This window comes from Diaporthe amygdali (assembly GCF_026229845.1).
Source record: "Diaporthe amygdali strain CAA958 chromosome Unknown NODE_44_length_330046_cov_65_728535, whole genome shotgun sequence".
In the NCBI taxonomy this organism is placed as follows: Eukaryota; Fungi; Ascomycota; class Sordariomycetes; order Diaporthales; family Diaporthaceae; genus Diaporthe; species Diaporthe amygdali.
The window spans coordinates 95,598-119,236 of record NW_026517064.1 but is presented as its reverse complement, the minus strand read 5'-3'; the positions used below and the strand labels follow the sequence as shown (position 1 = coordinate 119,236).

The window sequence follows — 23,639 nt, the reverse complement described above, 5'->3', positions numbered from 1 at the left end:
CAGCCAGCGCACAATTGACGAACGGACGAACGAGCGAACGAACGAACGAGACGACTGGGCAGGACAGCAACGGAGATTGCTCGTCGGTCTGCCTGAAGGTCCTTGTTCGGGTACCTATTAATGCTGCTTGGGCCGGAGTAACAGACAACCTTGCTTGGAGGGGCTATACCGCATGTGGTGTACCCTTGCCAGGGATGATGCCACGGAGTGAGAGGCAGAGGCAGAGGCAGATAGATGGCAATGAATTCACCCGCCGAAGACCAGAGCTGAGGGCGTGCGGTCAGACGTGCATGTAAGCCTGTAACCCGAGGAGAGTTGCGTGAAACCGAAACGCAAGTGCAGTAACTTGTCTGCCTCTATGACTTCTGCAGAGTCTGGCGAATGAATTGCTGGGTTGGTTGGCCTGACGAGGTCGGAACTTTGTTGCTAAGCTACCGGCAGATCGGCGGCGTCCTCCACAGGCAGAATCGATTGGGTGCTCGAGTCGACAGAGATGCCGGCGTGCAACAGCGTGCTGGTACCGCGTACTGTCCTGCAGGGCGCGTAGTCAGGACGAATGGTGTGGATGCACTGCACGGTGTACAAAATGCTAGCAGATATGACGATGCGATTCGGGTTTACAGGGAGTCGGGTATGTCGATAAGGTTCAGCTATTGCGATGCTGAAGGCGCAAGGCAAATGTACGAGGCGAGGAGAGCGAGAGGCGAGTGAGCGAGTGAGTGAGTGTGCTCTGTCCAGGCATAGATGATGGGGCAGACAGCAGTGCATGGGTGACGCCGAGAAGGTTTGGACCGTCTGTACCAGGTGAAAATGCTGTGTGCTATGGCTACTCTCGTGCTATATTGCTGCTGACGCAGGGAAGAGAGGAGTCGGGTCGCGTGGGGTTGTAGGGGAGTCCCCAGATCGTCCTCAGATGCCTCTGGCTATGCAGTCCACAGCCGCAGGGTTGCAGCGTGCAGTACAGAATGACGAGGACATGCAAATTGTCCACCTCAACTGCACGGAAGTGGCGGAAAGAATATGCAATGGCGACGTCTGTAAAGAGTCGATTGACAGCAGAGATGGGTGAGGATGAGGGGGGTGGGTGAGAGTGATGATGAGGGTGAGGGTCTCTGGGAGGAGAGAATGTGGGGATAAAGCGGGCTCCATGCAAGAGGAGAACTGAGGGCGGAGTCCCAGCCTGCAGGCTCTACCAGACTTGTGACTGCCAGGTAGGTTCAAGAACAGCGAAAGAGTGCAGGTGCGAGCTGGAGCAGTGGTGGTAACTGCCCCAGCTGCCCCAGCTGCCAGTCTGCAGCCAGTCACCCAGTCTGCCATGAATGATCGTCGACTGGACACCGGCACTATGATGCGTTTGAGCATTGGACCCGGCAATATCCCTGCTAGCCAAGTCGTGAACCTAGTGAACCTGGGCAGGTACCTTACCTTAATATTTGCATCAGGCCATCAGCATCAGCATCAGCGCGGCTGCACAGCTGTGAGTGGTGTAGCGGCTTCTGGTTTTGGCAAGGCCTTCTTCTCACCGTTCCTGTTTTTGGGCAGCACCATCCGTCTAGATCTGCCTAATATTTTGTGTGTGTGGTGGACGGGAGGATGCACGGCGGAAGCCTCTTTCTGACCGTGGCGTGTTGTCGCTTGCGAACCCGGGTCTCCAGGTCTCCAGGTCTTAGGTCTCATGACCGGGGATCTGCAGGCCGGCCGACTAGCAGATACGCGCATGTGGATGTGCAGATTTGCGGACGTGCAGAAATGCTGACAGTTTTTTCTGTAAATGACAGCAACGGCAACGCACGGGAGACTTGTCGGTACGCAGTAGGGAGGCGATTTCGTTGACTTGACGACAGCTCCTCATCACCAGTGTCGGATGTGCAACGACCGAGACCAAGTAGAGCCGGCCGAAGAGCCGTTTACAACTGTCAACCAATGGTTCCATGTCTCAACTAGAAATGCGGTATCTTGCGAGCTAGTAATGGGCTTGCGAGCAAAGGGGCTAGACCTCTTTTTTTCCCTGTGTCGAGATGGGCACGCTCCAGGGACATTTACCCAGAAAACCTGATTCTCAGTCCTTATTCCCGATGCTGCTACAGTAGGCACGATACACACATAGACATAGTCTAGATAGGATGAACAAAGGCAGTGTTCGTAGTTGATCAATACGTTGCCCAGGTCGAGCTGAGCCCAAGCCCAGAACCCCCAAGACCGTCTGGACCCTTGTCCACGTCACGTCAGAGGCTCATTTTTCTTGGCACGGATACGGCAGCAGCTGCAGAAGTTGGCCGGCCGGTGACTGATGACGGCTCGGTTCTGCAGTAGGAAGCCACGGGCGGCCAGACGGTCTGACGGTACGAGACACACACAGAAACGGCAGTCGGCACGGGCTGGCTGGCTTGACTGCCTGCCCCCTCACCCTCACCCTCACCCCTCACCCATACTCCTAACCCCCACCATTTCCATCTTCACACCCTCCGTATCCTTCACACTTGGAGGGAGACCTTGTTCAACCTCCCTCCACCGAGAATGAAAATTCTCTCCAAAATCAGGGCAAGAAAAGGGCACTCGCGGCAGAATCAGCAATCTGCAGACTATCTCCCTATTTCGAGTCATGCACGCGACGGGCGCATGTGCAAGAAATTTCCTCCTCTTGAGGCTTCCCTCTTGAATTTTCTTCCACGAAATGCCAATTGCGGTTCCAGGATTGGCTGTCAGGTTGTCTCGCCTTTCACTAAGCGCGACATCGCATTGAGCCCGCCCTGCCAATTCATCCTGGCCGGCGAGGGAGAACCCTGATGAGTCGAATGATTCTCCGCCTTCGAGAACACCTCCCGCTCGCCTCATCGGATCAGACCCATGGCGACGGACCAGGGCCCCCAGGGTCAACTGGTAAGACTGACTGGGCGATGAATGTCGAGTGGTGACTGACTGCCTGCCCATCGCCACAACAAAGCGCATGAATCATGGATCGATTTGCTTCTTATCATTCATCGTGTACGACTGCCACGTCTGCATTGAGAAAACCAATGCAACAGTCACCGAAGATGCTTCGGCGAGCAGCAAATCATCACCAGCCAATTCTTCCCCAACTTCTCCACAGCATCAGGCAAGAAATCTCCGACGGCATGGGGGGTCAACAGTCATGCTGTCAGCAGCAACCGTCAGGCTGTTCCAAGCCTGGCTCGAACAGCAAACCGTTGATCGGAGACCAAAGCCCTATATCCGTCTCATGAGCTCTCAACGCCGCGATGCCAGTGTAGCGGCGTCTCGTCTCCTAGATCCCGTGCTATTTGGGCACAGCACACTACAGCATGTAGCAAGCCACGGCGTCCTCTGGCAGGGACGATCACAGATCTCATCCGAACAAGATCACCTGCACTGCCGAACTCAAGCTTTCCCGGTCCCCACTCCTCGTCGGGCACTTCGCCGAATTGGTGGCACTTCACCGCCGCCCTGCGAGCCTGCCCGCTGTTCTGCGCTGTTCCAGCCTTGACAGCCAGGGGAAAGTCGAGTGCAAGATATGGCGCCAATAGCGCCACCGACATCACGGGCAGGGGGCCGCTCTCTGGATTTGGGTACAAGGCTCGCAACCCGAACCCGGGAACTAAAAATCGTCTCAAACATTCCATCGACTGGTTCCTGGCGATGCATCAGCAGCCAACGGTCGCAGTATCTTGGCGGCCAGACTGGTCTCTGGCGTCCCCGTCTGTCGTTGCTGGTGCGACGCCAGTGGCTCAATAAGGTTTTCGGGGATCCCTTGAAACAAAGCAGCAAGCGCTGCTCCCGTCGTCGATCGCTACCAACACAGAGGGGCAAACGCGACCCAATACTTCTTCTCCAAGCATTGAAAACTCCATATGAGGCGCAAGCAATGGTCGTTATGCTGAGGCCGTGCTGTTGCTAGCCTTTGGCCTGTGTTGCACGTTTGCAAAATGAGACCAAGTGGCTCACAAACGGGCCAGCCGCCCAAACGCCCATTTCAGGCCTCAGTCAGCGCCCTACATGCTAGGGTACGTTTATGCGCTCGCCGGCACTCCGGGTCCCGGCTAGCCTGCTTTTCGCCGGGTACACATCCCAGAGCCCCGTGTCGATCTTCTCGCGGATGCCGCTTCCAACGACTGTTACGGTCAACCGATGGCTGTGTCTCTTGCCCACATCAGACGACTCGGTGCCTTTCAATTGATCCATGAGTATGTTGGGCACAAGCGTGATCCATTACATGTGATTCAGAGAGAATGTCCATTATGCTGAATAGAGTCCGCGAAGCTCAGGACCGATGGTCCATTCAAAGCTCGGATGCTCAACCGTGTCGCGCATGCTCATATGCCAGCTACTGTCCTGGTATCCACGGTAGAGTCTTCAATTTCGCATCCGACGGAATTGCACCGGTCTTCCCAAGCGTCGGCACTTGATTATTGGGACGTCTGATCGACCTAGCTGTCAACAGCAGCCCGGCCAAGCAGCCGCCTGCTTGTACCGGGAGGAAAATAAGCCAGAAAACTTCTCGAATGCGTCCTATTCCCGGATGAGGCTACTAGCCTCGTCTGAAAGTCAGCGCATCTTGTTGATGACGACGGATTGACGGAAGAGGGATGGCAGGTCCTTATTATACCGTAGTCCAGCCGTCAAGCAGAAACATGCGCCCGGCTCGGTTTGGGATCTTGGGCAAGGGGGCTGGCCGTTCAGGCGTGAGATTGAAGTATTGCTGCCGCGGGTTGGCGGCTCACCCAAAGAACTTGCTAGCGCCTGTCTGGCACGCTTCATGCCGTGCCGCGGAAGTCTATCAGCGCGTGCGCCAGGCCGCCGGGGCGCGCCTGTCTTACGTATCCGGGCTGCCCTAGAGTTGTTGTTTTTCCCGAACTTACACCGTAACCAGTGTCCCATGGCCACCCCTGCCATAGAAAAGCGAGCGCGAGGCAGTGGAAGAGAGGTCAAGCGCGCTTAGCAGCAAAGCCTGACCTTTGATGCTTGACCAGGTCCAGTCCTTGAGGCTTTATGCTGATGGAACTGGGTAAGGCCATGCACGCAACATTACTTCCAAGGACGGAAGACGAGCAGACACATGTGCTCTGCATTGTCCCGAGCCTGGATTGCTCGCACGGGCGTGGCCGTCGCCGTGGATTATGATGCCCTATGTCAGAGTGGTCCCGACAACTCGGACTACGGTGAACTCTATTCTCGTGGTCTGGAATCGTCGATGGCCTTTTGGCATGGGTATAATGAACCGGAAGTATGGGGAGATTTGGTTCAATATGCATGCGTGTTCGGTTCGTGTTTCGAAGATTTCCTCGTGTTTTCTGTCCTCTTGTGCTGTGTGTTTCCTGGTAAGCCCCCGATCGATCTCCGTTTGCGTTTGAGGCTTGTGTCTTAAATGGGGAGCATTATGGACGACGAGCCCCGGGATGACGGTATGTCTGAACTCTATTGCTCTTGCTGGCGTGTGGTTTAGGGAGGTTGTCATGCGCTTGAGTTCTTGGTTACGTGGACTATTTGCCATTTCTGCGTGCGGCTGAGGGTTCAGGCATGTGCCAGGCAGTCAGTGCTTGTGATCTGGGCCGCGGTTTTTGTTGGTCTTTCAGCTTCTGAGATTGTCTGGTAGGCTACGTAGGTGATTGTTGATGCTGTTTACTAGTTGAGTCTCGTGAACTTCGTCGTGTTTGATATGGCCATTTGGGTAGGCTATTATGAGATGGTGACTTGTCATTTCTCGTATTCCCTTTGACGCAATGTCAGCTGGCCGTGAAACTGTTCTTTCAGTAGCTGATCCTCATGGACGACTCTCATCGACTGAGGTTGAGTGGAAACCAGAGGCAGAAGGGGGCCCGGTGAAGGAGCAGTGCACTTGTGAAAAGCTCTGAACTCCTGGAAGGATTGGGGGTATACTCAACAATGTTATGTCGAGTGTTTGGAACTGGACGTCACACATTGCAATCCTCCCGTACTGGGTTCCATTTCTATTTTGGGATGCATATTCCCCAGTGGCGGTGGTGAGCATATAGTATCTGCAGGTTATCTCTCCAAGGGCTCAATCCAACCTTGGTGCTTTGTACCGGTGTCAACCCCAACCTGTTTATCCTTCTGCATGCTTTTTGTGACAATTCTCTATTACAATATTCTTTGACATCCCTAAGCCACACGAATAAGAATATCCGAGCCGTAGTTTCGGATTGGTCTATTTTGACAGCTAGTTCGTGATGTTTGTGATGGGTGTTATCGATAAAAGCAAAAGTATTCTATTATTAGCGCCTGTGTGTGTCGAATCAGCTGAGACTTCTCGTGTTACTGCGTCGATGAAGTACAGCGGTGCTTTGTGCAGAATGTAGTCAGAATGTAGTGAGCATTGTCTGGTCCAAATTTTAGGAGCTAAGAGCCTGGAGGTCCCTTCCAACGATAGATTCATTTTGGTAGTCTCCATGCTCTTCGTCAATATTACAAAGCCTTTGGAATGCGAGTTCCGTGTTGTGAGGGCTGTATTACCCGGAAAGCTTTTCTGTCTTGGAAGTCTGATATTACTCCCTGAAGCGTCTCATTTGGAACATCAAAATGTTGGGAGGCAAGTGATCTAATCGATTAAAACGTCAGTTTTCAAGTTAAAACTCTTTCTGTCTCTACTCCACGGATCCAAATTGTTCATTTTCATCGATCAATGTGATTGTATAGTTGCTCCCCAAAGAAAAGGGCGGCTTACCCCTTTCACCAACCACAAGCGTGATATCCGGTATACTCCTGTGGAGGTTTCCTTGGATGCTCCAGCACTCGTCCGTGATTTACCCAGCACATGAATCTGATTGGATAAGACAAAAAGCTGTTTCTCGTAAGCGAAGATATTTTACTGAATAATTGAGATCGATCTCGGACTTTGACAGCGGCTTGATGCCGTTGTTTCATGTCTGAATATATAAACTCAATACGCCAATATACATATATATATGGTTCGAAACGAGTAGCCGTTGAAATGGCAAGGACCGGATCCATTGATGGAAATCCCCCCGGGTGGATGGGGGCAGCAATTTGCTGATCCTGGTTCTCATAGGACTGGACTGACTTCAATAGAAGATTTGCAAACATTGGAGCCATCTCGCCCAAGGCTGTATGGCTAGCCATGAGCTGGACCGGCCACTGTTTGCCACAGTGATCGTGCCATTCGACATCGGAAATGAACTGAGACCCAACTGTCCGGCCGTGTAGTCTGAGAATTGAACAGCAGTGACCCTGAATTGCAACAGTACTCTAAGAAAGTTGTGCAGGATCGCGACGAGACTGTGCCTGTCGCTCGGAAACGGATAGCGGTGTGTCCGGTGAGCCCAGGTCAGGAAGTAATGAAGGGCATTGATAATATTCTTGTTCACTTCACTTCCAAAAGAGGTGGGTATAAGGGCTCGTTCAGCGGTGGCCAAATACCCAGTTACGTTCAGAAGCATTCGCTGTGGCTCGATTGTCATTTGCTCGTCTATGATAGACGAGTTTTGTCGATCATAGGCTGTAGTTGTGAACTGCTTCTACGCAATCGTATTCCTAGACCATCCCAACGAGCTAGAGAACCAGGTCTGTTTTCATTGTATTTCTCCGTGTCGTGAAAGTCTTGTGGGCATGTTGCCTAGCCTGTCCGGGATCTCGTTTCTTAGGATGATGATTTTCTATTCGCTCAATGATACGCCTGCTTAATGTAAAATTGAAGGGCACCGTTGATCATCTCATCCGCCTCCCGGCCCATAAGACACAATCGCTTGATATACTGTCAGGATTGAAGAGGAAACACTTCTCAAGGTTTGACAGCTCAAGGTTTGACAGCTCAAGGTTTGACAGCTCAAGGTTTGACAGTAAACTCGCAGCCCCATATCGCAAATTTCATGGACACATCGAAGGCTGGGATGATGATAAACGTTCGCAGTTCGGTTGGCACAAGCCCGGCGAATATTGGAATCTGAATATTGTCAGAGACGAAGTAATGCAAGAAGTCGGTCTGGACAAGGCGAGATGCCAGTTGCAACTCGAGGCCTAAAGAGAGCCCGGGATGCCAGATTGCACTTCAGTACGGAACCGAATGTAAGGCTCATAGTAGGAATAGCAAGATTGAACTCGCACCACAGACTGAACAAAGTGCGCCATTCATTTCTAGCACATTTGATGATTGCGAAATACAGGGTTGACAGCCACGACGACAAGGCTCCTATTCCGAGGAAGTTCACTAGGGATAGACCGCAGCGACTGTTGGCAAACCCCAGTCTCAAACAGCCAGAAGAGGTCTCGTGTGAACTTGTTGAACAAGATGGCTGCAAGATGTGAAAAGTATGATACCAAAAATGGCTCCTGGACGCGTCGAAGAGGACGGATCCGACTTGGATCTTGACACGAATGAGCAGAAAGTAGATGTATATCCAATAGACGATGCTGTAGATCACGGATTCATGGCGCTAAGCTTCTAAGTTTGGTTGTACTGAGTACTAGGGTTAGGGTTGACTTCGACATGAAGAGGGAAGAGAAGAGCAGATAGATGTACGCGACAAATCCGACAGATGAAAGTGCGAACGACGAGGTCCATAATGATTGTTGACGTTGCTGTTCATGACTCAAAACAGCTTAGTCTGGAGACCCCACAATGCGGACGGGACGGGACTCCACATGCACTGACGTCTCGAAAGCAACCTTCCACTGCAGCGTATCCCTGACCTCTTCCTGCATTTGGTACCAATAACAGCCAGCAAAATGAGATTTGACTGCTACATCGGGCGCACAAAGGGGCAACGGGAGCCCAAAGTCTATCGGACGACCACTCGGACTTTCGAGCCCAGATTAATTGGGCCGCACAAGTACTCAGCGGCACCTGGACAAGATCCACACTATGAACGGCCAAGGATAGATATCTACCTGTTTGAGCCAGAGTTTGCCATTGAAGAAGGCATATAAATATGGCGCCTCCCTCTATGTCACCAATGTTTCTAATGAGTTAATCATCCGACACAACAAGCAGCACCTCCTACCCAACCTCGCATCTATCATGGCTTCCAAACCTTACCCTCATGTCCTCATCGTGGGAGCAGGGCTGAGCGGCCTGACTCTGGCACAAATCCTGCGCAAGAACGGTGTATCCTACGAGATCTTCGAGCGCGACGAGTCCGCTGATGCCAGAGCCCAGGGCTGGGCCATTGCCCTTCACGGGCCCGTCCTGGCAGACCTCAAGGAGCATATGCCTGAAGACATTGGTCCGATAGAGTGTACCAACCACATCGCGCCCCTGGATCACCTGCCTGCGCAGTTCGTCTTTTACCACGTTAAGAAGCCCGACATGCGCATCGGTGTGGAGGACGATGATAAGGGCAAGATCGTGCGTGCCAACAGGCAGAGGCTGCGCGACTGGCTGCGAACGAATATCCCCGTGCAGTACGACAGGCGCGCCGTGAAGGTGGTGGAGGATGAGAGAATCACTGTCCACTTTGAGAATGGAACGTCTGCCACAGGTGACATTTTGGTCGGAGCGGAGGGCAGCCGGAGCGCTATCCGCAAGCACATACTTCACGGGCAGGACGTCATGAAGCCTCTGCCCATTGGATCCATCGTCGGCGAGATCGAGCTGACTGGTGACGATTTCGCTCGTCAGTTGGAGCTCGCGCATTCGGCATACGTCGTGCTCGACGATGGGCCTGCCTCGCTGTTCGCTGCGCTGAACAAGGTCTCACCAGACGGAAAGATGGGTTACTGGTACTTCATCCTACACTGGGTCGATGCGGAGGCGGCAAAGGCCACGGATGAGAATCCTTATTGGACTATCAACGCGAGTAGGGAGGAGTTGGCTGCCTTTGTCAGGGAGAAGGTGAAGGACTATCCTGACCATCTGCGCGTCCTAGTCGACAAGACACTTGTTGAGAGATACAAGAGGCCGGGCATTGTGCTGCAGAGCGTGAAACTAAGTGCAGACCAGTTGCCAGCTAAGCGGGTCATGCTTATAGGGGACGCAGCGCATTCTATGACGCCTTGTGAGTTCTTCCCCCCCCCCCCCCTCTGAAAGTTCCTGACAATTTTTCGTATGCGAGACTGGACTAATGAATTGGGTCTCTCTAGTCCGAGGAGAGGCTGGAATAAATGCCATGCAGGATGGTGTGACTCTTGGGCGGACAATCACTCGCATCAGAGACACTCAGGCTAGAGGACCCGAGTTCGAGAAGATGATGGGCGACTTCCGTGATGACATGCTCAGTCGTGGTGCTAGAGCTATTCGGGTATCGAACCCGGTACTCGAGGAGCATACTGAGAAGCCCAACAGGGAATGGGTCACCTGCAGTAAAGTCGCCGTTACACTGCCCAAGGAGACCATCACGATTGAGAAGTGAGACATTTGAAAAGCAACGCAGATCTGTGTGCCTGAATGATGTACAATATCTTGCCTGTCTTTGGACTTCACATTACTTCAGTATTTCCGATTGTATCTCGGCCAGTGCCCCGGGACATTTCTATCAAAAGGGCATTGGACTCGAGGTTGCATATCGCAAAATTCAGCTCATCAAAACCGGACATGATCATAATTAAAGGGTGTATAGAATGAAGTGAAGATAAAGGCGGCGGCTCGGGTGTTGTAATGTGGACATTATAACAGGGTTTACTCCCTGGAAATTGGTATAACGATTTTAGCACTCCGCTGTGGTATAGTGAGTGGAACGCCTCAGTCTGCAACTTCCTAAGCTAGTTATCCGCCTAGTTATCCGCATGTGGGCCTGACGTTCGCATCCTGTGCCATCGTTGTCTATTATGGCCCACCGTTTGACAGTTGGCTCTGCGAAACCTCTATTTCAACCAGACGACATGTAAGCATCCAACAGGTCGTCTGGCGTCTGGCCTTGACTCACTTGCTTTTCGATCGCCTTGATAATTGCTGTGGTATTCCCCAAAGGTTTACAAGATCCCTGCGCGGGAGTATCGACGTACCCACAAGCGAGCGATTTGATTACTCTTTTCGTGATAGGCCCCTGACTGTTGGTTGCTAGTGGAATGCTGGACTCATATGAACGTCAATGTGCATCGTTGCGAGCTATCTTCTTGATCATGATTGGTTCTCGTGTGCATCTGAAGTGAGGGCTCGCTTACTTCTTTGCAGTGTGGATTTTCACCGGGCCCCAGTCACAATCCTGCATACCCTGTGAGTGGTCTATCACCGAACCTGTTAATCTGCATCTCTATTCCGATTCTTCTTGATTTCTTCCTGACCATCTCTGAAGCTCAAATAAGTAGCGAGCTTTGAGCATCGCTCAACACGAAGGACCTCCAATATGGGTCTCTTCTTCCCTAACTTGGGTGATGGCGACAGTTTCAAGGACTGGAGTCTGTATCAAGTGTCCAAATTTTATGGAAACCTCAATGGTACGACTCTTGCCACTGTCGGCAGCAGCGGGGTTCTTTCATTCTCAGCCTCAAGAGTTCTGTCCAGCTTTGCTGGCTTGGTCTTTGCCTGGTTCCTGGGCAGCTGCATCTGGTATCGCTACTTGTCGCCCATATCTAATATTCCTGGTCCTTTCTTGGCCTCGTTTTCAAGATTATGGCTTATCAAAACCTTGATTCAAGGAAGAGGAGCCAGCGAGCTCGCTGATCTGCATGAAAAGTACGGTGAGTAGCTCTCGGCCTTGTGAGAAGGCTACTAGTACAGCGCTCTATGACTTGATGCTAACGAAAGTCCGTGAAGGCGCATTTGTGCGTATATCTCCCTGGGAGGTCAGCGTTTGCCATGTCGATACTGTCAAGAAGTTGTACCTTCAGCCTTTGCGTAAGGGCACCTTTTATGAGTTCGCCACCTACCCAGACTGGCGATTCCAAAACCCCATGTCCGAACCAGATCCGAGGCGAAAGTTGGAGCGCTCCAAAACGTTCGCTGCTGGCTTCCTGCAAAGCAGCATTCTACGCTCCGAGGACGTCATATCAGACACCATTTCCCAGCTGCTAGACCACATGGACCGCTACGAGCAGCGCAATGAGCCTATGGATCTAGACAAATTCTTCACATATACCGCTTTCGACGTCGTGGGCGAGGTGCTTTGTAGCAAGCCGTTTGGATTCTTGAAGCAAGGCAAGGATCTGAACAACGCCATTGCCACAAATTTCTTTCTTTCAGGAGATGGTGACCTGGGCGTCCCACCTCCGCGAGCTGCATTACATCGCAGTCAACCCCATCATGACCTGGCTGAGTCTGACGCCAGCAGCTTGGCTGGGTGAGACAGCCTTTGCAGCCGTAAAGGACCGCATGGCTCGGCCAGTCGAAAACTTTGATATGCTCAGTCACTGGCTGAAGTATATGGATGACAACCCTGGCAAGGCTACCACGCGCGAGATCATGGCGCAGGCTACGAATGTCGTCGGCGCTGGGTCGGATACCACTTCCTGCCTGCTGCAGTCTGTTTTTTTACCATTTTCTCCGAAACCCCGGGACGCTCGAGAGGGCCAGGGCCGAAGTTAATCAAATTCGGAACAGCGACCGCGTATTGCCGTTTTCTGAAGTCCGGGAGCTACCATACCTACAAGCTTGCATCAAGGAGGCACTCCGCATTCACACACCCATTCTCATGCCGCTACCACGCCTAGCACCAGAAGGAAGTATCGAGATCGGTGGGCGCTGGTTCCCCGAAGGCATCACTCTTTCAGGCTCTCAGTGGGTCCTGCATCGTTCGCATGCTCTCTGGGGCGACGACGTGGACAAGTTCAAGCCCGAACGGTGGCTGGGCGACGATGCGGCCGGGCTAGAGAGGTGCTTCATGCCGTTCGGGGCTGGGTTTATGTCGTGTCCTGGGCAACATCTCGCTCGCATTGAGGTGTTGAAGATCACGGCTACAATAATCCGTGACTACGACCTGCAGCTTGTCCACCCCGAGAAAGAGTGGCAGTGCGAGATGTTGTTCGCTCAGGTCCCTCATAGTTGGCTTGTCTATGTGACGAAGAGGAATAGGACCTAGAGCGAGAAGGCTGTGCATGTAATCCCGATTTTAGGAACTTGGGAAATTTTCATTTAGCTGTATGTGTCTGAGAGCTGTTATGTCCGAGAAACTCCACATAGCAGGTCAATTTAACCGCGTGTAAGTTCCCAGATAACACAACTTTCATAAACATCATGAGGATTCAGGCTCCACAATTATATTGACTCCCCTGGTAACAGGTATATAATGTTCCCTCAAAGTAAAGAAAGCGGTTGCTATGTATTGATGGGCAACTCACAGTAGACCGGTATTCGTGGTGAACCGCAGTTGCTACTTTGACTTCCTGTTGAACCTCAAGCTTATATGTGTTCTGCAAATCGGTGAGGCTACGCCGCTGAACCCAGCCCTGCCAGGATGACGACCGTGCCTCATGATTCCCTTCTGTCCGTTTAATATAGACTATATAGCTGCCCCTGGCCCTGCCAGGTTTACATGTATGTCCTGTCGGCGTGGTCTTCGACCAGAGTATTAGATTTCTCATTTCTTTCTGGGTATAGCTAGTACTTGATCATTTCGAATTTGACGCTAATGACAATGAAGCAAAACAAGTGCAGCAGGCGCGCGATGTAAGGTTCCACCTAAGCTTGAACATAGAGAAGCTCGCAATACACTGCATGGGGTAAAGGTACAATTTCAATTGCTTCGGCTGGACCCTTCGGCATTGAAATTCCGGCACAGAAGTCCACGCTGAGGGTGTTTCGCGCACTGTAACAATCTTCTCTGGAGCCGGAGGAGGAAAGATTTCAGAAATCTTGATGGCAATCTATTCCAAGTGTGTGTGTAAATCAGGCGACGCTTGTGCAGAGAGTACAATTCTTCATTTGATGAACGAAACGGAGTGAGTAGCCGTGAACATTGTTGGGCCTGGGGTCGACTCAACAGGCATGCCTCTTGGTGCTACACATTGTGTATCTCGAAAGAAACATACACGCAACTTTTTTTCGGTACACTTTGTGGAGTCTGGTAACCTCTTGGATGGTTGCTTCGGCGTAGCGACTACCATGTGCGATATGTATTCAAGTCAAGCTTTGTATTATCCTGTAAATACGCAGATGCGCCAACATGTCAGGGATGCCATTTTGACTGACAGATTTGATATGCATTAGATGAAAACTTGGAAATTTCCGTCAAAGCATATCCCAGAAACTAGTCCTAGCTTGTATGAAGTTAGTTCGCATCCAATCATCTAGATTGGCAAAGTAAGAAGCGCACGCTTCTTCTCTCCTGGCACATCCGGGATCTCTCGCCTCCAAGAACAGACCGCAGCGTGAAAAGCGTTGGAAAGCGTCCTTCCCGCGACAATCCACCATGCGCATAAGAACCGAATCGTCGGTTGCTCGCAGTCCTTCGACAACATTCCGCATGTCAAACATGGAAGACAGCCAAGTATCTCCCACCTCGAGTCTTCGGTACGTCAACAATTCGACTTGGATGGCAGCCCAAATCGTGCCCAGACGTTGATCTCCGCACTCCACAAGCCGTGTGTTATCCGCTCTTTCGCTCTCATGAATACCATGCCGACAAGAATCATCTTCGGGTTCCGATATATCATCATCATACTCGTCAATGCAATGCTCGTAATCGTGTGTGACTCCGCGTGGAGTCCTGGACGAGACGGAAAGCCCGTTCGTGGTATCAACATCTGAGTTTCGGGCTCGCGTCACGCGGTACTTCAGAAGTTCTTTGATGGCTTCCCAACCCAACTGCACCTCGGGTGTCCACTTGCTTACGACATCTCCTGGCACAGCCGAAGCAAGGTCGGCCGCATTGAATGATCGATGCTGACACTTCTCTGTCTCTCCAAGTCCGAGAACAGCTTCAATCGAGATCTGAGCAGACAAACATGGATCGGCCTTTAATGTTATGAGACAAACCAAACAAGCGAGCATGCCAAAAAGTGTTTCTCCTGGCATGCCACTATTCGCCAAATGGAAGGCCACGAACACAAAGGCGTGGAGCGGCCCAAGTTTGAGCTCTAAACCACATTGACAGCGTCTCTGGAACAAACCGCTGGCCGTATTGATGTTGGGACCCCAGTTTCTCATGAATATTGAAGTAATGCAATGACAAACTGTCTGTGATGAAGTATGGCAAAAAATGTGTTTCCACTCATGCGGTATAAACGCTTCTCCAGTCGCGCGAAGCAGGCGGATGCATGGTGAATCGGCGTCCCATCTCCCGCAAATATCAACATCAGAACCCTCAGAGAACAATCCGGTGGTGGCAAATGTGGCCCCCAGCACCGAAGCTTCGACTGAAGTGTGTGAGCGCAGTATAGAGATGAACAGGGCGTCCAATACAGTCAGGCCTGAATGGTCCGTGTAACTGACACCGATCGAGTTGACATCCTCTAACCGTTCGACCAGTGCAGACATCATTCCACAACATGCCTTTGAACCGTCCAAAAACTTTGCTGCTAGATGAAATGGAGAGATTTCGCGAAGAGCTTCCCAATTCACGTCCTCGTCATCTAGAAGGTCGAAGAAGGCGCCGATATTGCGGCTCATGATGGCAAATCCGATGGCCTCGACCTTTGCATCTTTAGTGGACCCAGATAATGTGTTGACAATAGAATCTACTGCCAACGGCAAATCTTCGGTTTGGCATTTCGTAAACTCATTTGTCTGGAGACCTTGAGTGATCGTGCTGGTTAGATCTCGCCCATAGTTCGGGCTCCATTCTTGCCAAGTAGATTCATCCTCTATGTCTTGTTCTTTGTGCTCTGCCGGGTCGCTGGGCCAGGAACGGATAGCCTCGTATTTCATCCGTTCTAAGTAGTGAATCGACCAGTTACACAATTGTGTCGGAGGGCTAATGACGGCAGTGGCCATTGACGGGGACCGAGCATGGTCGAGCTCCCGCGATCCACTCGGATGATCTGGAGGCAAATCGCGGGCAATTCCAGCCAGCGTTTTGGCTTCAATCAGTGGCAACGTCCACTCTTGGGGTCCCTTTCCCCAGTATTTGGTAGTCACGAAAGCGAACATCCAGAAATCATGTAGCCAGTTGGCAGTGATTCTAGAGAATTGCAAATCAGCGATGAATACTATTGTGCTGTTTGGGTGATCACTCATTGCGCACCTTCTTTCGTCGCTACTCATCTGCTTCATTAATTCGAATTCCCTACCGTCGAGCAATAGCTGTGCTCTATCGATGAGAACCTTTCTATGCACTAACTGCGTTGTCGGCGACATACCCTCCTGCGGGCTGCCATTAACGTTCTGATTCTGGGGACTGGAGACTGAGAGGTATGCTGGAGTTTGAGGACCACCACTCAAGGGAGATGGATTGTCGTGAGCATGGCCTCCGAGCTTTCGAACAAGCGCAGAATATGGCAAGTTCCGACTGAGAAATCTGGACAAAGTAAGACGCTGCCAGATGCAAGCACTGAGAAATTGCGACAGATGACTTACATGCCAGGCCGAAGGGATACTGGTTTCTCTTTGCGAATTGAGTCGTTGATATGTCGCTTGAGCTGCTTCTTGTCGACGGATTTGGGCCAATTACCCTGCTCAAGTTGAACATTCGATGTGCCAACCCCATGCTGTCGACGTCTTTTCCCCAAGGCTGTTATCACGGCTTCTTTCTCAACGGTTGTGGTACGCTTCTTGATGCCCCATTTCTTGAATTGATACCGATACTGATGAATTCTATTGCTCCTGTTAGTGCGATATTCAACCCAAGCAGTGCCATGAAAGGTCTCAAGAAAAAGAAAAAGATATCAAGCTGGATAGTGCAGATACATTCCAGGGAACGGGGGTTAACATACTCCGCCTTGAAACCAAGATCACTGGCCATCCGCTCGGAGAGCTCCGCAAGGGTGGCTCGTTCTTCTAGATAAATCTTCACGATGGCTGGTTTGAGACGATCCCATCTTTGCTCATAAGGAAGATCCAAGTAACTTTCTACGAGACTCATAGTGACCAATGGCCAAAAGATTTCCAGGAATGGTGAAGGAGGTTGAGAGTTGCTGTCTTGCCGGCCCCATTTCGATGAGGTCGGCTGCCTTTATGTACTCGCACAACGGCAGCACTCGAGCTGACACGCTGAAGACTTTTTGCGAACCACCGTATAAGGCAAAACAACACGTCGCCTTGCAGGACTACCGTGTAACAGCCGGACTCGTCATAAGTGCTTGGTGGTGGGATGCCAAAAAGAGACTAGCCACTCAGGAGCTGCCATCTGCCTGCAGCTGCATATCTCTGAATCTTAAGTGGCCGACCCATGCAACAAAAGGAGAAGAGCCAATGACTGCAATGCAATCCGATCACGGACGTGCGAGCAAGACAGGGGCGGCGATCTACTAGCCCGTAGGCATCCTTCAGCCTCAATACAAAAAGAGACCATCCAATAACATCGCAACCAAGAGGGCAAATCGACCCATCTGCCACAGTGATCCATGCTCTCTCTCTCTCGAGGTTACGCGGTGACAGATGCATGAGAAGCACCTAAATGACTTACAAAACGAGACTGCCCAATAGGGTTTGAGTTGGCTGGCCCATTTCCCCCTTGCTACTGTCTTCCAGAGAGAGGTCCATTCTGTCTCGAGAAAATCGGGTGGGACATGCGGGAAAGAAAGCTTACAAAAAGACAAATTACAAAAGAAGACTATCCAATGGCACCTGAGTTGAGGACCCCATCCCAGTCTAGCAGGGCGGTGACACTCGGAAACGAAACGCACATGCATGGCAACTTGCAGTCCAGCAACGGCGGACGATCAGGTTGGATCGAGCTGGGCTCTCTCTGCCCTGAATACCTTTCCTCATCCTCGAGTACAAATACTCATTGTTTCCCTACCTTTCATGGCGCCTTTCCTACGTCCTGTTTAACTTGACACCTACCTTGAGAGACCACAATCACACCCAAGCCTGGCACCATCATAACTGAAAGGCTGGTCACTGCCATATCACCTGTCCGTCGAGCATTTGATGCTCACAAGCCTTAAGAATCCTCACTGTTGCCCTGTCCGGTACTCCAAGACCTGATCTCCGCGCCCTCTTCACAAAGCCCACCTTGCCAGCATTCAGATCAGACAGCCTGCTCCCTAGCGCGGCCCAACATGCCTTACACCTACTATACATCCTCTGCTACGGCATGCACTGCGTAAGTCAACAAACCATTTCATCGGATTCTACCCATCTTTCCTACCTAGACATTACACCGATTGATGCTAATCTAAACATACATAGCAACCCTAGCCACACCTACACCAACGACCATGCTAGTACCACTGCCCAACACGGCTCAACTGGCACACGGGCTCGTCCAAAGGGCCAGAAACCACGAGTGGATCATGAATATAATGGGAATAAGGAAGAGCGCATGAAGAATGATCTTATCGGCATCGGTGCCCACTTCGAAGGCAAGTAGTCGAACAGACTTGACGGTCGAGAGGGGCGGTGGTGGCGGGAGTCCTTCTCCTCCATTAACCCCTGGATCCGGCTGGAATACTGCAGATGTCAGAAGTCCTTGGACACAAGAAAGATGTCTGTTAACTTGTCTCCTTACCCTCTATATACATGAGTACCCTGGTTTAGGAAGAGTCATTTCTTCCGTAGAGTTCTCAGTATTGTGTTCCCCTTAACCTATGCCCTGAAACGCACGTGCAAGGACTTTAGCTTGCACTGTTCGATTTCATAAAAACAGACCACTATCAACCAAGCCTTCAATCCCGGTGATTTGCCTCGTTGGTGCTCTTGTTCTTGTCACTGTAAATCAAGGGTATGGTCCAATATTACGCAGACATTCTCCAGTATAGATCTATTATTCAGAACATGATTATTTGTTTTACAATTCGATATTTACACTATATGTTACTATTGAGCATTCATAACTAAGTGCTCGGCCGTTGACCCCGTCCAAAGCGCGGTTCAAAGTCTCATTAAGGATCCTACAGCAGCATAAACAGCAGCATATGGTATCTGAAATTTCCAACCAGACACATATCCACAGCACAGCCCAAAGGAGCGACACTGTCATATTTCTTGCTGATGTGATAACCGTAAGGGCACTGGCAGTTGACCTCCAGCTGAAGGAACGGGACGGACCCTTAATCCCTTTTTCCCTTGCCCCTGTCACCGCTGGTTCCCTGCCCGCCACTAGCCAACGAAGCAGCCCTCGCCTCAGCAGCCCGCGAAGCCCAAGTACCGACCCTCCGCACGCTGCCCAGGTCACTGACAGAGCTATCGTCAGAATGCTCGACGCGGAAGCTGAAGTCGACGGTGCCGACGAGCTCGGCAACAGTGGCGATGAGGCCCTCGAGGTCGCCGATGATGAGCGTCGAGCACACCTGCAGCACGGCGAACTCGGTGTAGCCCTTCTGCTCCATGTTACGCGCGTCCAGCAGGCTCCAAGGCTCGAGCGACGGCTTGTACTCGTCGCGCTGGCTGGTGCTGCTGGCGGGCTGGCTGGAGGGTTCGCCGGTTGCGGGTCTTTGGTGGGAGTGGGTTGATGTGGAGGATGAGGAGGACGCTGATGATGCTGATGAGGAGGAATGTTGCGCTGCCTTGGTAGAGGATTTGTGGTGCGACTTTGGATTCTCCGCGGGCATGCTGAGGAGATGCCTTGTCATTTCGTAGGGCTTGGGGAGGGGCAGGTATGGTGGGAGAGACTGGCCCGAGAGAAGGGAATTGGAGAGCAGCGTCAGCGTGGACAGAATCTGGTTATGTACTGGTGAGACGTCCTCAAACACCTCGCCGAGAACATGCATCCAGTCCTTGTCGGAGTTTTCTTCTGGCCCTTTGGGGGCCAGGTAGGTTAGGACGTAGGACATGAGAGTGCAGTAGTTCATGATCCTGTTAGAGAACGGCATGGGTTAGTCAAGTGCCATTATAGAAAGTGTATAGCGTGTTTGGCGGGGTTGACGAACCGAGTAGATCGTAATATGATGTCCTGATACTGCTCCTCAGGAAACTTGCCCCCAAGACTGGGCTCGAACTTCTGGAAATTCGCGTGCATTTGCAGGGAGGGGAGTAGCAAAGTCAATTTTCCAAACAGCTTTCGCCGAACTTTGAACAGGCTGTGCGCAGGTGTCCCTGGAATCTCCATATCGCCAACTGTTCCACTCATTGTCGCCTTCATGGTGGTATGTACGACACTCGAGTAGTTGGCGAGTAGATATAGCACCGCACTTAGATCCTTGCGAAGCCACGTCCTGTCAGTAAAGGGACTGGGAAACACAGTCCAGAAAAAGGCAACGAAGGCACCCGCTGCGACGGTGGCGAGTCGGTATGGGGCGAGCTCGTAGAGCGGATAGTATGGCTGTCCGCTGGACTCTGATGCTGTGACTCCGAGCAGGTTGGTTTGAAGCTCGTACCCGAGGATGAGGACCTGATAAAATTGCGTCAGTCTTGGGGGAACCTGAACCATATCTTCTTTTGTGGAACAGGAAAATGGACGTACCTGGGTGACAATGCAGATCATGGCGGCGGGTATAAATTGTGGGTATTTGAAGAAGAAATAATATTCAATAAAGATGAAAAGCCATAGGAAGACGAAAATACCCGGTATCTTGTAGTCGACGATGTAGTAGATGATGAAACAGTTGACCATGGCGATGAAGGTCCCACCTACTCTGCAGAGGAAGCCAAATGTGGATTGGCCAGACGCTGAGGCAATGTCAGCATCAATGACGATGGACTTAGTTTAATGCAATGATCAAAGGGTTTCTTACTCTGCGTCATCCCAATAGCAATAATGATCATGGCCCACACAAGCCGCTGCTGTATAAAAAAACGCTGCGAGCTCTCCAGGAAAGCAATAATACCGATAGTCATAGTAGCACAGGCAACGCGAAAGCCAAAGACGGACTCGGGCGAGCCGAAGAAGTGCGAGAAGCGGCGCACGCCGTTGCCGAACCGCTCCCAGGCGTTCCTGGCAGGGAGGTGCTCCGGGTCCTTCTTGTTCATCCAGCCCTGGCCAAGGTAGACGACATTGGTACCTGTCTCCATGATGTCGGGCGAGTCCTCGGCGGTCGAGTCCTCGTTGCTGAAGATGCCGAGGAACCACTTGCGCAGGCGACGTCCGTTGGGGAAGATCAGCCGCTTCTTGGTCATGGTCCCGTCTTCTACCTTCGCTTCGGCAAAGGCTACGAGATCTTGCACAGCCTCGCCTGTGGCTTGCATCTGTGGGTTGGGGGGGACGCGATTAGTCTCCGTGAATGGGATGTCAATTTAGGGAACACTCACCAACTTCTCCAAGTACAAGATCACGTAGAGCTGTGCTTGGTCGTTGCGCCGTTTTTCGAACAACCTTGTGCTGTCCTTGGCCCAGTTCTCAAAATTCCCATCGCTGCACAGCCCCTTGTCCTTGGCCCAAAGCCGGAGAATCTCGCCCTTGCGAGAGTTGAAAACTTCAATTTTCTCACTGATGACGCTGGAGAATCCGACCTGGCCCGGGCGGAGCTCACCACCAGATGCCTCAACGTCGGCATCCCCGCCAGCGTTCTGGGCTGCTGCCTTCTTCTGGGCCTTGGGCTGGGGGAATAGCTTGAGCAGGATACCGGCGTGGTCGATTCCTTGGGTGATGGCCTCGGACAAGATCTCGAAGGGCTCGTGCAACTGCTTCATGATGTCGTTCCAGATGCGCTGGCTCTCTTCCTTGCCGATGGGCTCGAAGCGCTGGAACACGCCGCCGTCGTCGCCAGGGCCGTTGTTGTCCCAGCCCCTTTCCCTGCCAACTCTCTGAAAGATATCCATGATAGTACCAATGCCAGTCATTGGGATGACACACATGCGGATCAGATTGAACATCTCTCCGAAATCCTTTGCGCTTAGGTGACCCCAGGCGATATCACGCTTCGCGAACTTCATGTCGCCGTAAATCTTTCCCATGAGCTCCCTGATGGCCCCAATGGTTCCTTTCAAGGCCATGGCATTCTTCTGCTCCTTGGTCAGTTTGGGGCCCTTATCCTTCTTCCCTGCCTTCCTCTCCGGCTCTGAGCGGCCCGCCGAGGTCTCGGTGATCTCAAGGGCGAACATGTCCTCCTTCTCCAAGCCCTGGAGGTATTCTTTCTCGAGCACGACGGACTTTTTGAATAGGCCAAGGACGCCTGCCATCTGCTTCGCGACAACCTGACGGCTGCTGATGGGGAAGACAATAAGGGAAACGCCCGTTGCAATGGCGAGACCCATAAAAATAGCAGCCAGGAGCCTCTGGATGAAAGCTTCGGCCGTGGCGAGAGTGGGGAACTCGGGGCCGAAGGTGCACGAGATGTTGACCACGATGCTGTAGATTATCACAGGCACATTGAAGGCGGGATACTTTGCCCTGATGACGTTGCTCAGCCAGATCTGGAAGAACAGCCAGACGCCACATACGGCACTCTGGCTGGAGTTGTACGGGGCGCGGCCATTGGCCTGAATAAAGGCAGCCATCTCGCGCAGGTCGGAGGTGTTGAGGCGGGCCTTGACACCTGTGTAGGAGATCAGCATGGCCATGGCGCATCCCACTGCGGTGGACAGGCAGTTCAGGATCATGTTCTGGATGAATTTGCCGCGAGGCAGAACGGCGAGGGCCAGGACGGTGATTACGCCTACGAGGTATCCCAGTGTGGTCAGGATGCGCATCACGGGCTCCGCCTGGTATATCGCGAGGCCTATGACGGGCGCGACAGAGCCTCTACAAGGTTCACAGGCACAGATTAGCTTTGGCTCGTCTTCGCTGGGCAGGAAAGGCAAAGGCAGACAAGACATACTTGAACATGCACTTGAGGAGGACGTCATTCAGGCCCAGCTTCTGCATTGTCTTCTCGACGAAGCCTGGCGACTTGGGCGTCTCTGGGGGCGTATCCTCCTCCCCGCGCTCTGGTGCCAAATCGTCCTTGAAGGTCGGGGCATTGCGCAGAGGGTCCTCTGGAGGGTCCAACCCTTGCGACTGAGGAGAAGCTTTGCCATTTTGCCCCTCGTCTGACTGCTTCTCTTCCTCCTGCGGCTGATTTTGTTGTCCCGAGGGCTGCTCTTCTTGGACTGGCAGCGCAGGCTCGGCAGCAGCAGCAGCAGCAGCAGCCATGGCGGGCAACGGATGCGCCGGCGCGCTACGAGACAGGCGGCGTCGAGCTCGATATGTGGTTGATTCGGGGGAGACAGGCTCGAGATCTATGGCAGGCTTTTCAATTGGGCCATCGAGGAGGTCGAGACGAGCGATTGGCACCGGTGAGAGGTGGAATGGGCCTCATCGTGGGAGTCGAAAAAAGAGCAGCAAGCAGCTGGGCGTATCAATGCACCGGTTGTGAGGGACGGGCCTTCGATGTTGGAGGTGGATCGGCCCCAGCTTAGTGGCGTTGGGCGCTGGGGGCTGCCGAGCTGCTGGGCCAGCAGCTGCTCTCGTGATCCCTGCCGATATGACGCTGCATGGCGGTGATCGAGTCTCAGCAAATCTCTCGAGATGAACGGTTGTCCGGCAGAGCTAGATTTAGTAGTCCACTGACTCAGTGCCGGCCTAGCGTTGCTAGCGTCGCATTCCAGCAGGGAGTCGGTGCCGAGAACAAGCAACCCCCTGCAGCCATAGGGCTCAAGCTTATTCTTCAGCTCGGTAGGCTCTGGCTTCTGCTTCTGTTGCTGCTTCTGCTGGTCCTCTTGTTGCGACAGCAGCAGCCGTCCCCTTCTCAGCCTGAGCAGCAATGCCCGGATCTCCTGCTTGCTGAAGCCACGCCAAAACATCATGCCCCGTTTGCCGTTCAGATGGATGTTAAAGCTT

The 23,639-nt window shown here is 52.3% G+C and overlaps 7 protein-coding genes across 7 annotated transcripts; 3 read left to right on the top strand and 4 right to left on the bottom strand.

The window, feature by feature from the left end:
• Positions 1-3,218: 3,218 nt before the first annotated feature.
• Positions 3,219-3,536, bottom strand: J7T55_010286 (uncharacterized protein; the record flags this gene model as incomplete). The annotated part of the gene is made up of 2 exons (XM_053134349.1): positions 3,219-3,277; positions 3,365-3,536. 2 exons carry the CDS (start codon positions 3,534-3,536, stop codon positions 3,219-3,221), a joined length of 231 nt encoding a protein of 76 aa, XP_052987843.1.
• A 4,262-nt stretch (positions 3,537-7,798) lies between these two features.
• Positions 7,799-8,673, bottom strand: J7T55_010285 (uncharacterized protein; the record flags this gene model as incomplete). Its single annotated transcript, XM_053134348.1, has 4 exons — positions 7,799-7,954; positions 8,143-8,264; positions 8,492-8,550; positions 8,624-8,673. 4 exons carry the CDS (start codon positions 8,671-8,673, stop codon positions 7,799-7,801), a joined length of 387 nt encoding a protein of 128 aa, XP_052987842.1.
• Positions 8,674-8,989: 316 nt separating this feature from the next.
• J7T55_010284 (uncharacterized protein) lies at positions 8,990-10,319 on the top strand (the record flags this gene model as incomplete). The annotated part of the gene is made up of 2 exons (XM_053134347.1): positions 8,990-9,965; positions 10,051-10,319. The coding sequence occupies 2 exons, from the start codon at positions 8,990-8,992 to the stop codon at positions 10,317-10,319; spliced, it is 1,245 nt and encodes a 414-aa protein (XP_052987841.1).
• Positions 10,320-11,252: 933 nt separating this feature from the next.
• Positions 11,253-12,923, top strand: J7T55_010283 (uncharacterized protein; the record flags this gene model as incomplete). Its single annotated transcript, XM_053134346.1, has 4 exons — positions 11,253-11,586; positions 11,663-12,006; positions 12,089-12,366; positions 12,446-12,923. The coding sequence occupies 4 exons, from the start codon at positions 11,253-11,255 to the stop codon at positions 12,921-12,923; spliced, it is 1,434 nt and encodes a 477-aa protein (XP_052987840.1).
• Positions 12,924-14,071: 1,148 nt separating this feature from the next.
• J7T55_010282 (uncharacterized protein) lies at positions 14,072-16,862 on the bottom strand (the record flags this gene model as incomplete). The annotated part of the gene is made up of 4 exons (XM_053134345.1): positions 14,072-15,962; positions 16,026-16,289; positions 16,358-16,594; positions 16,714-16,862. 4 exons carry the CDS (start codon positions 16,860-16,862, stop codon positions 14,072-14,074), a joined length of 2,541 nt encoding a protein of 846 aa, XP_052987839.1.
• Positions 16,863-18,003: 1,141 nt separating this feature from the next.
• On the top strand, positions 18,004-18,314 carry J7T55_010281 (uncharacterized protein; the record flags this gene model as incomplete). Its single annotated transcript, XM_053134344.1, has 2 exons — positions 18,004-18,047; positions 18,134-18,314. 2 exons carry the CDS (start codon positions 18,004-18,006, stop codon positions 18,312-18,314), a joined length of 225 nt encoding a protein of 74 aa, XP_052987838.1.
• A 679-nt stretch (positions 18,315-18,993) lies between these two features.
• On the bottom strand, positions 18,994-23,602 carry J7T55_010280 (uncharacterized protein; the record flags this gene model as incomplete). The annotated part of the gene is made up of 8 exons (XM_053134343.1): positions 18,994-19,738; positions 19,813-20,273; positions 20,346-20,551; positions 20,617-21,067; positions 21,131-22,562; positions 22,639-22,977; positions 23,181-23,289; positions 23,371-23,602. The coding sequence occupies 8 exons, from the start codon at positions 23,600-23,602 to the stop codon at positions 18,994-18,996; spliced, it is 3,975 nt and encodes a 1,324-aa protein (XP_052987837.1).
• Positions 23,603-23,639: the final 37 nt, after the last annotated feature.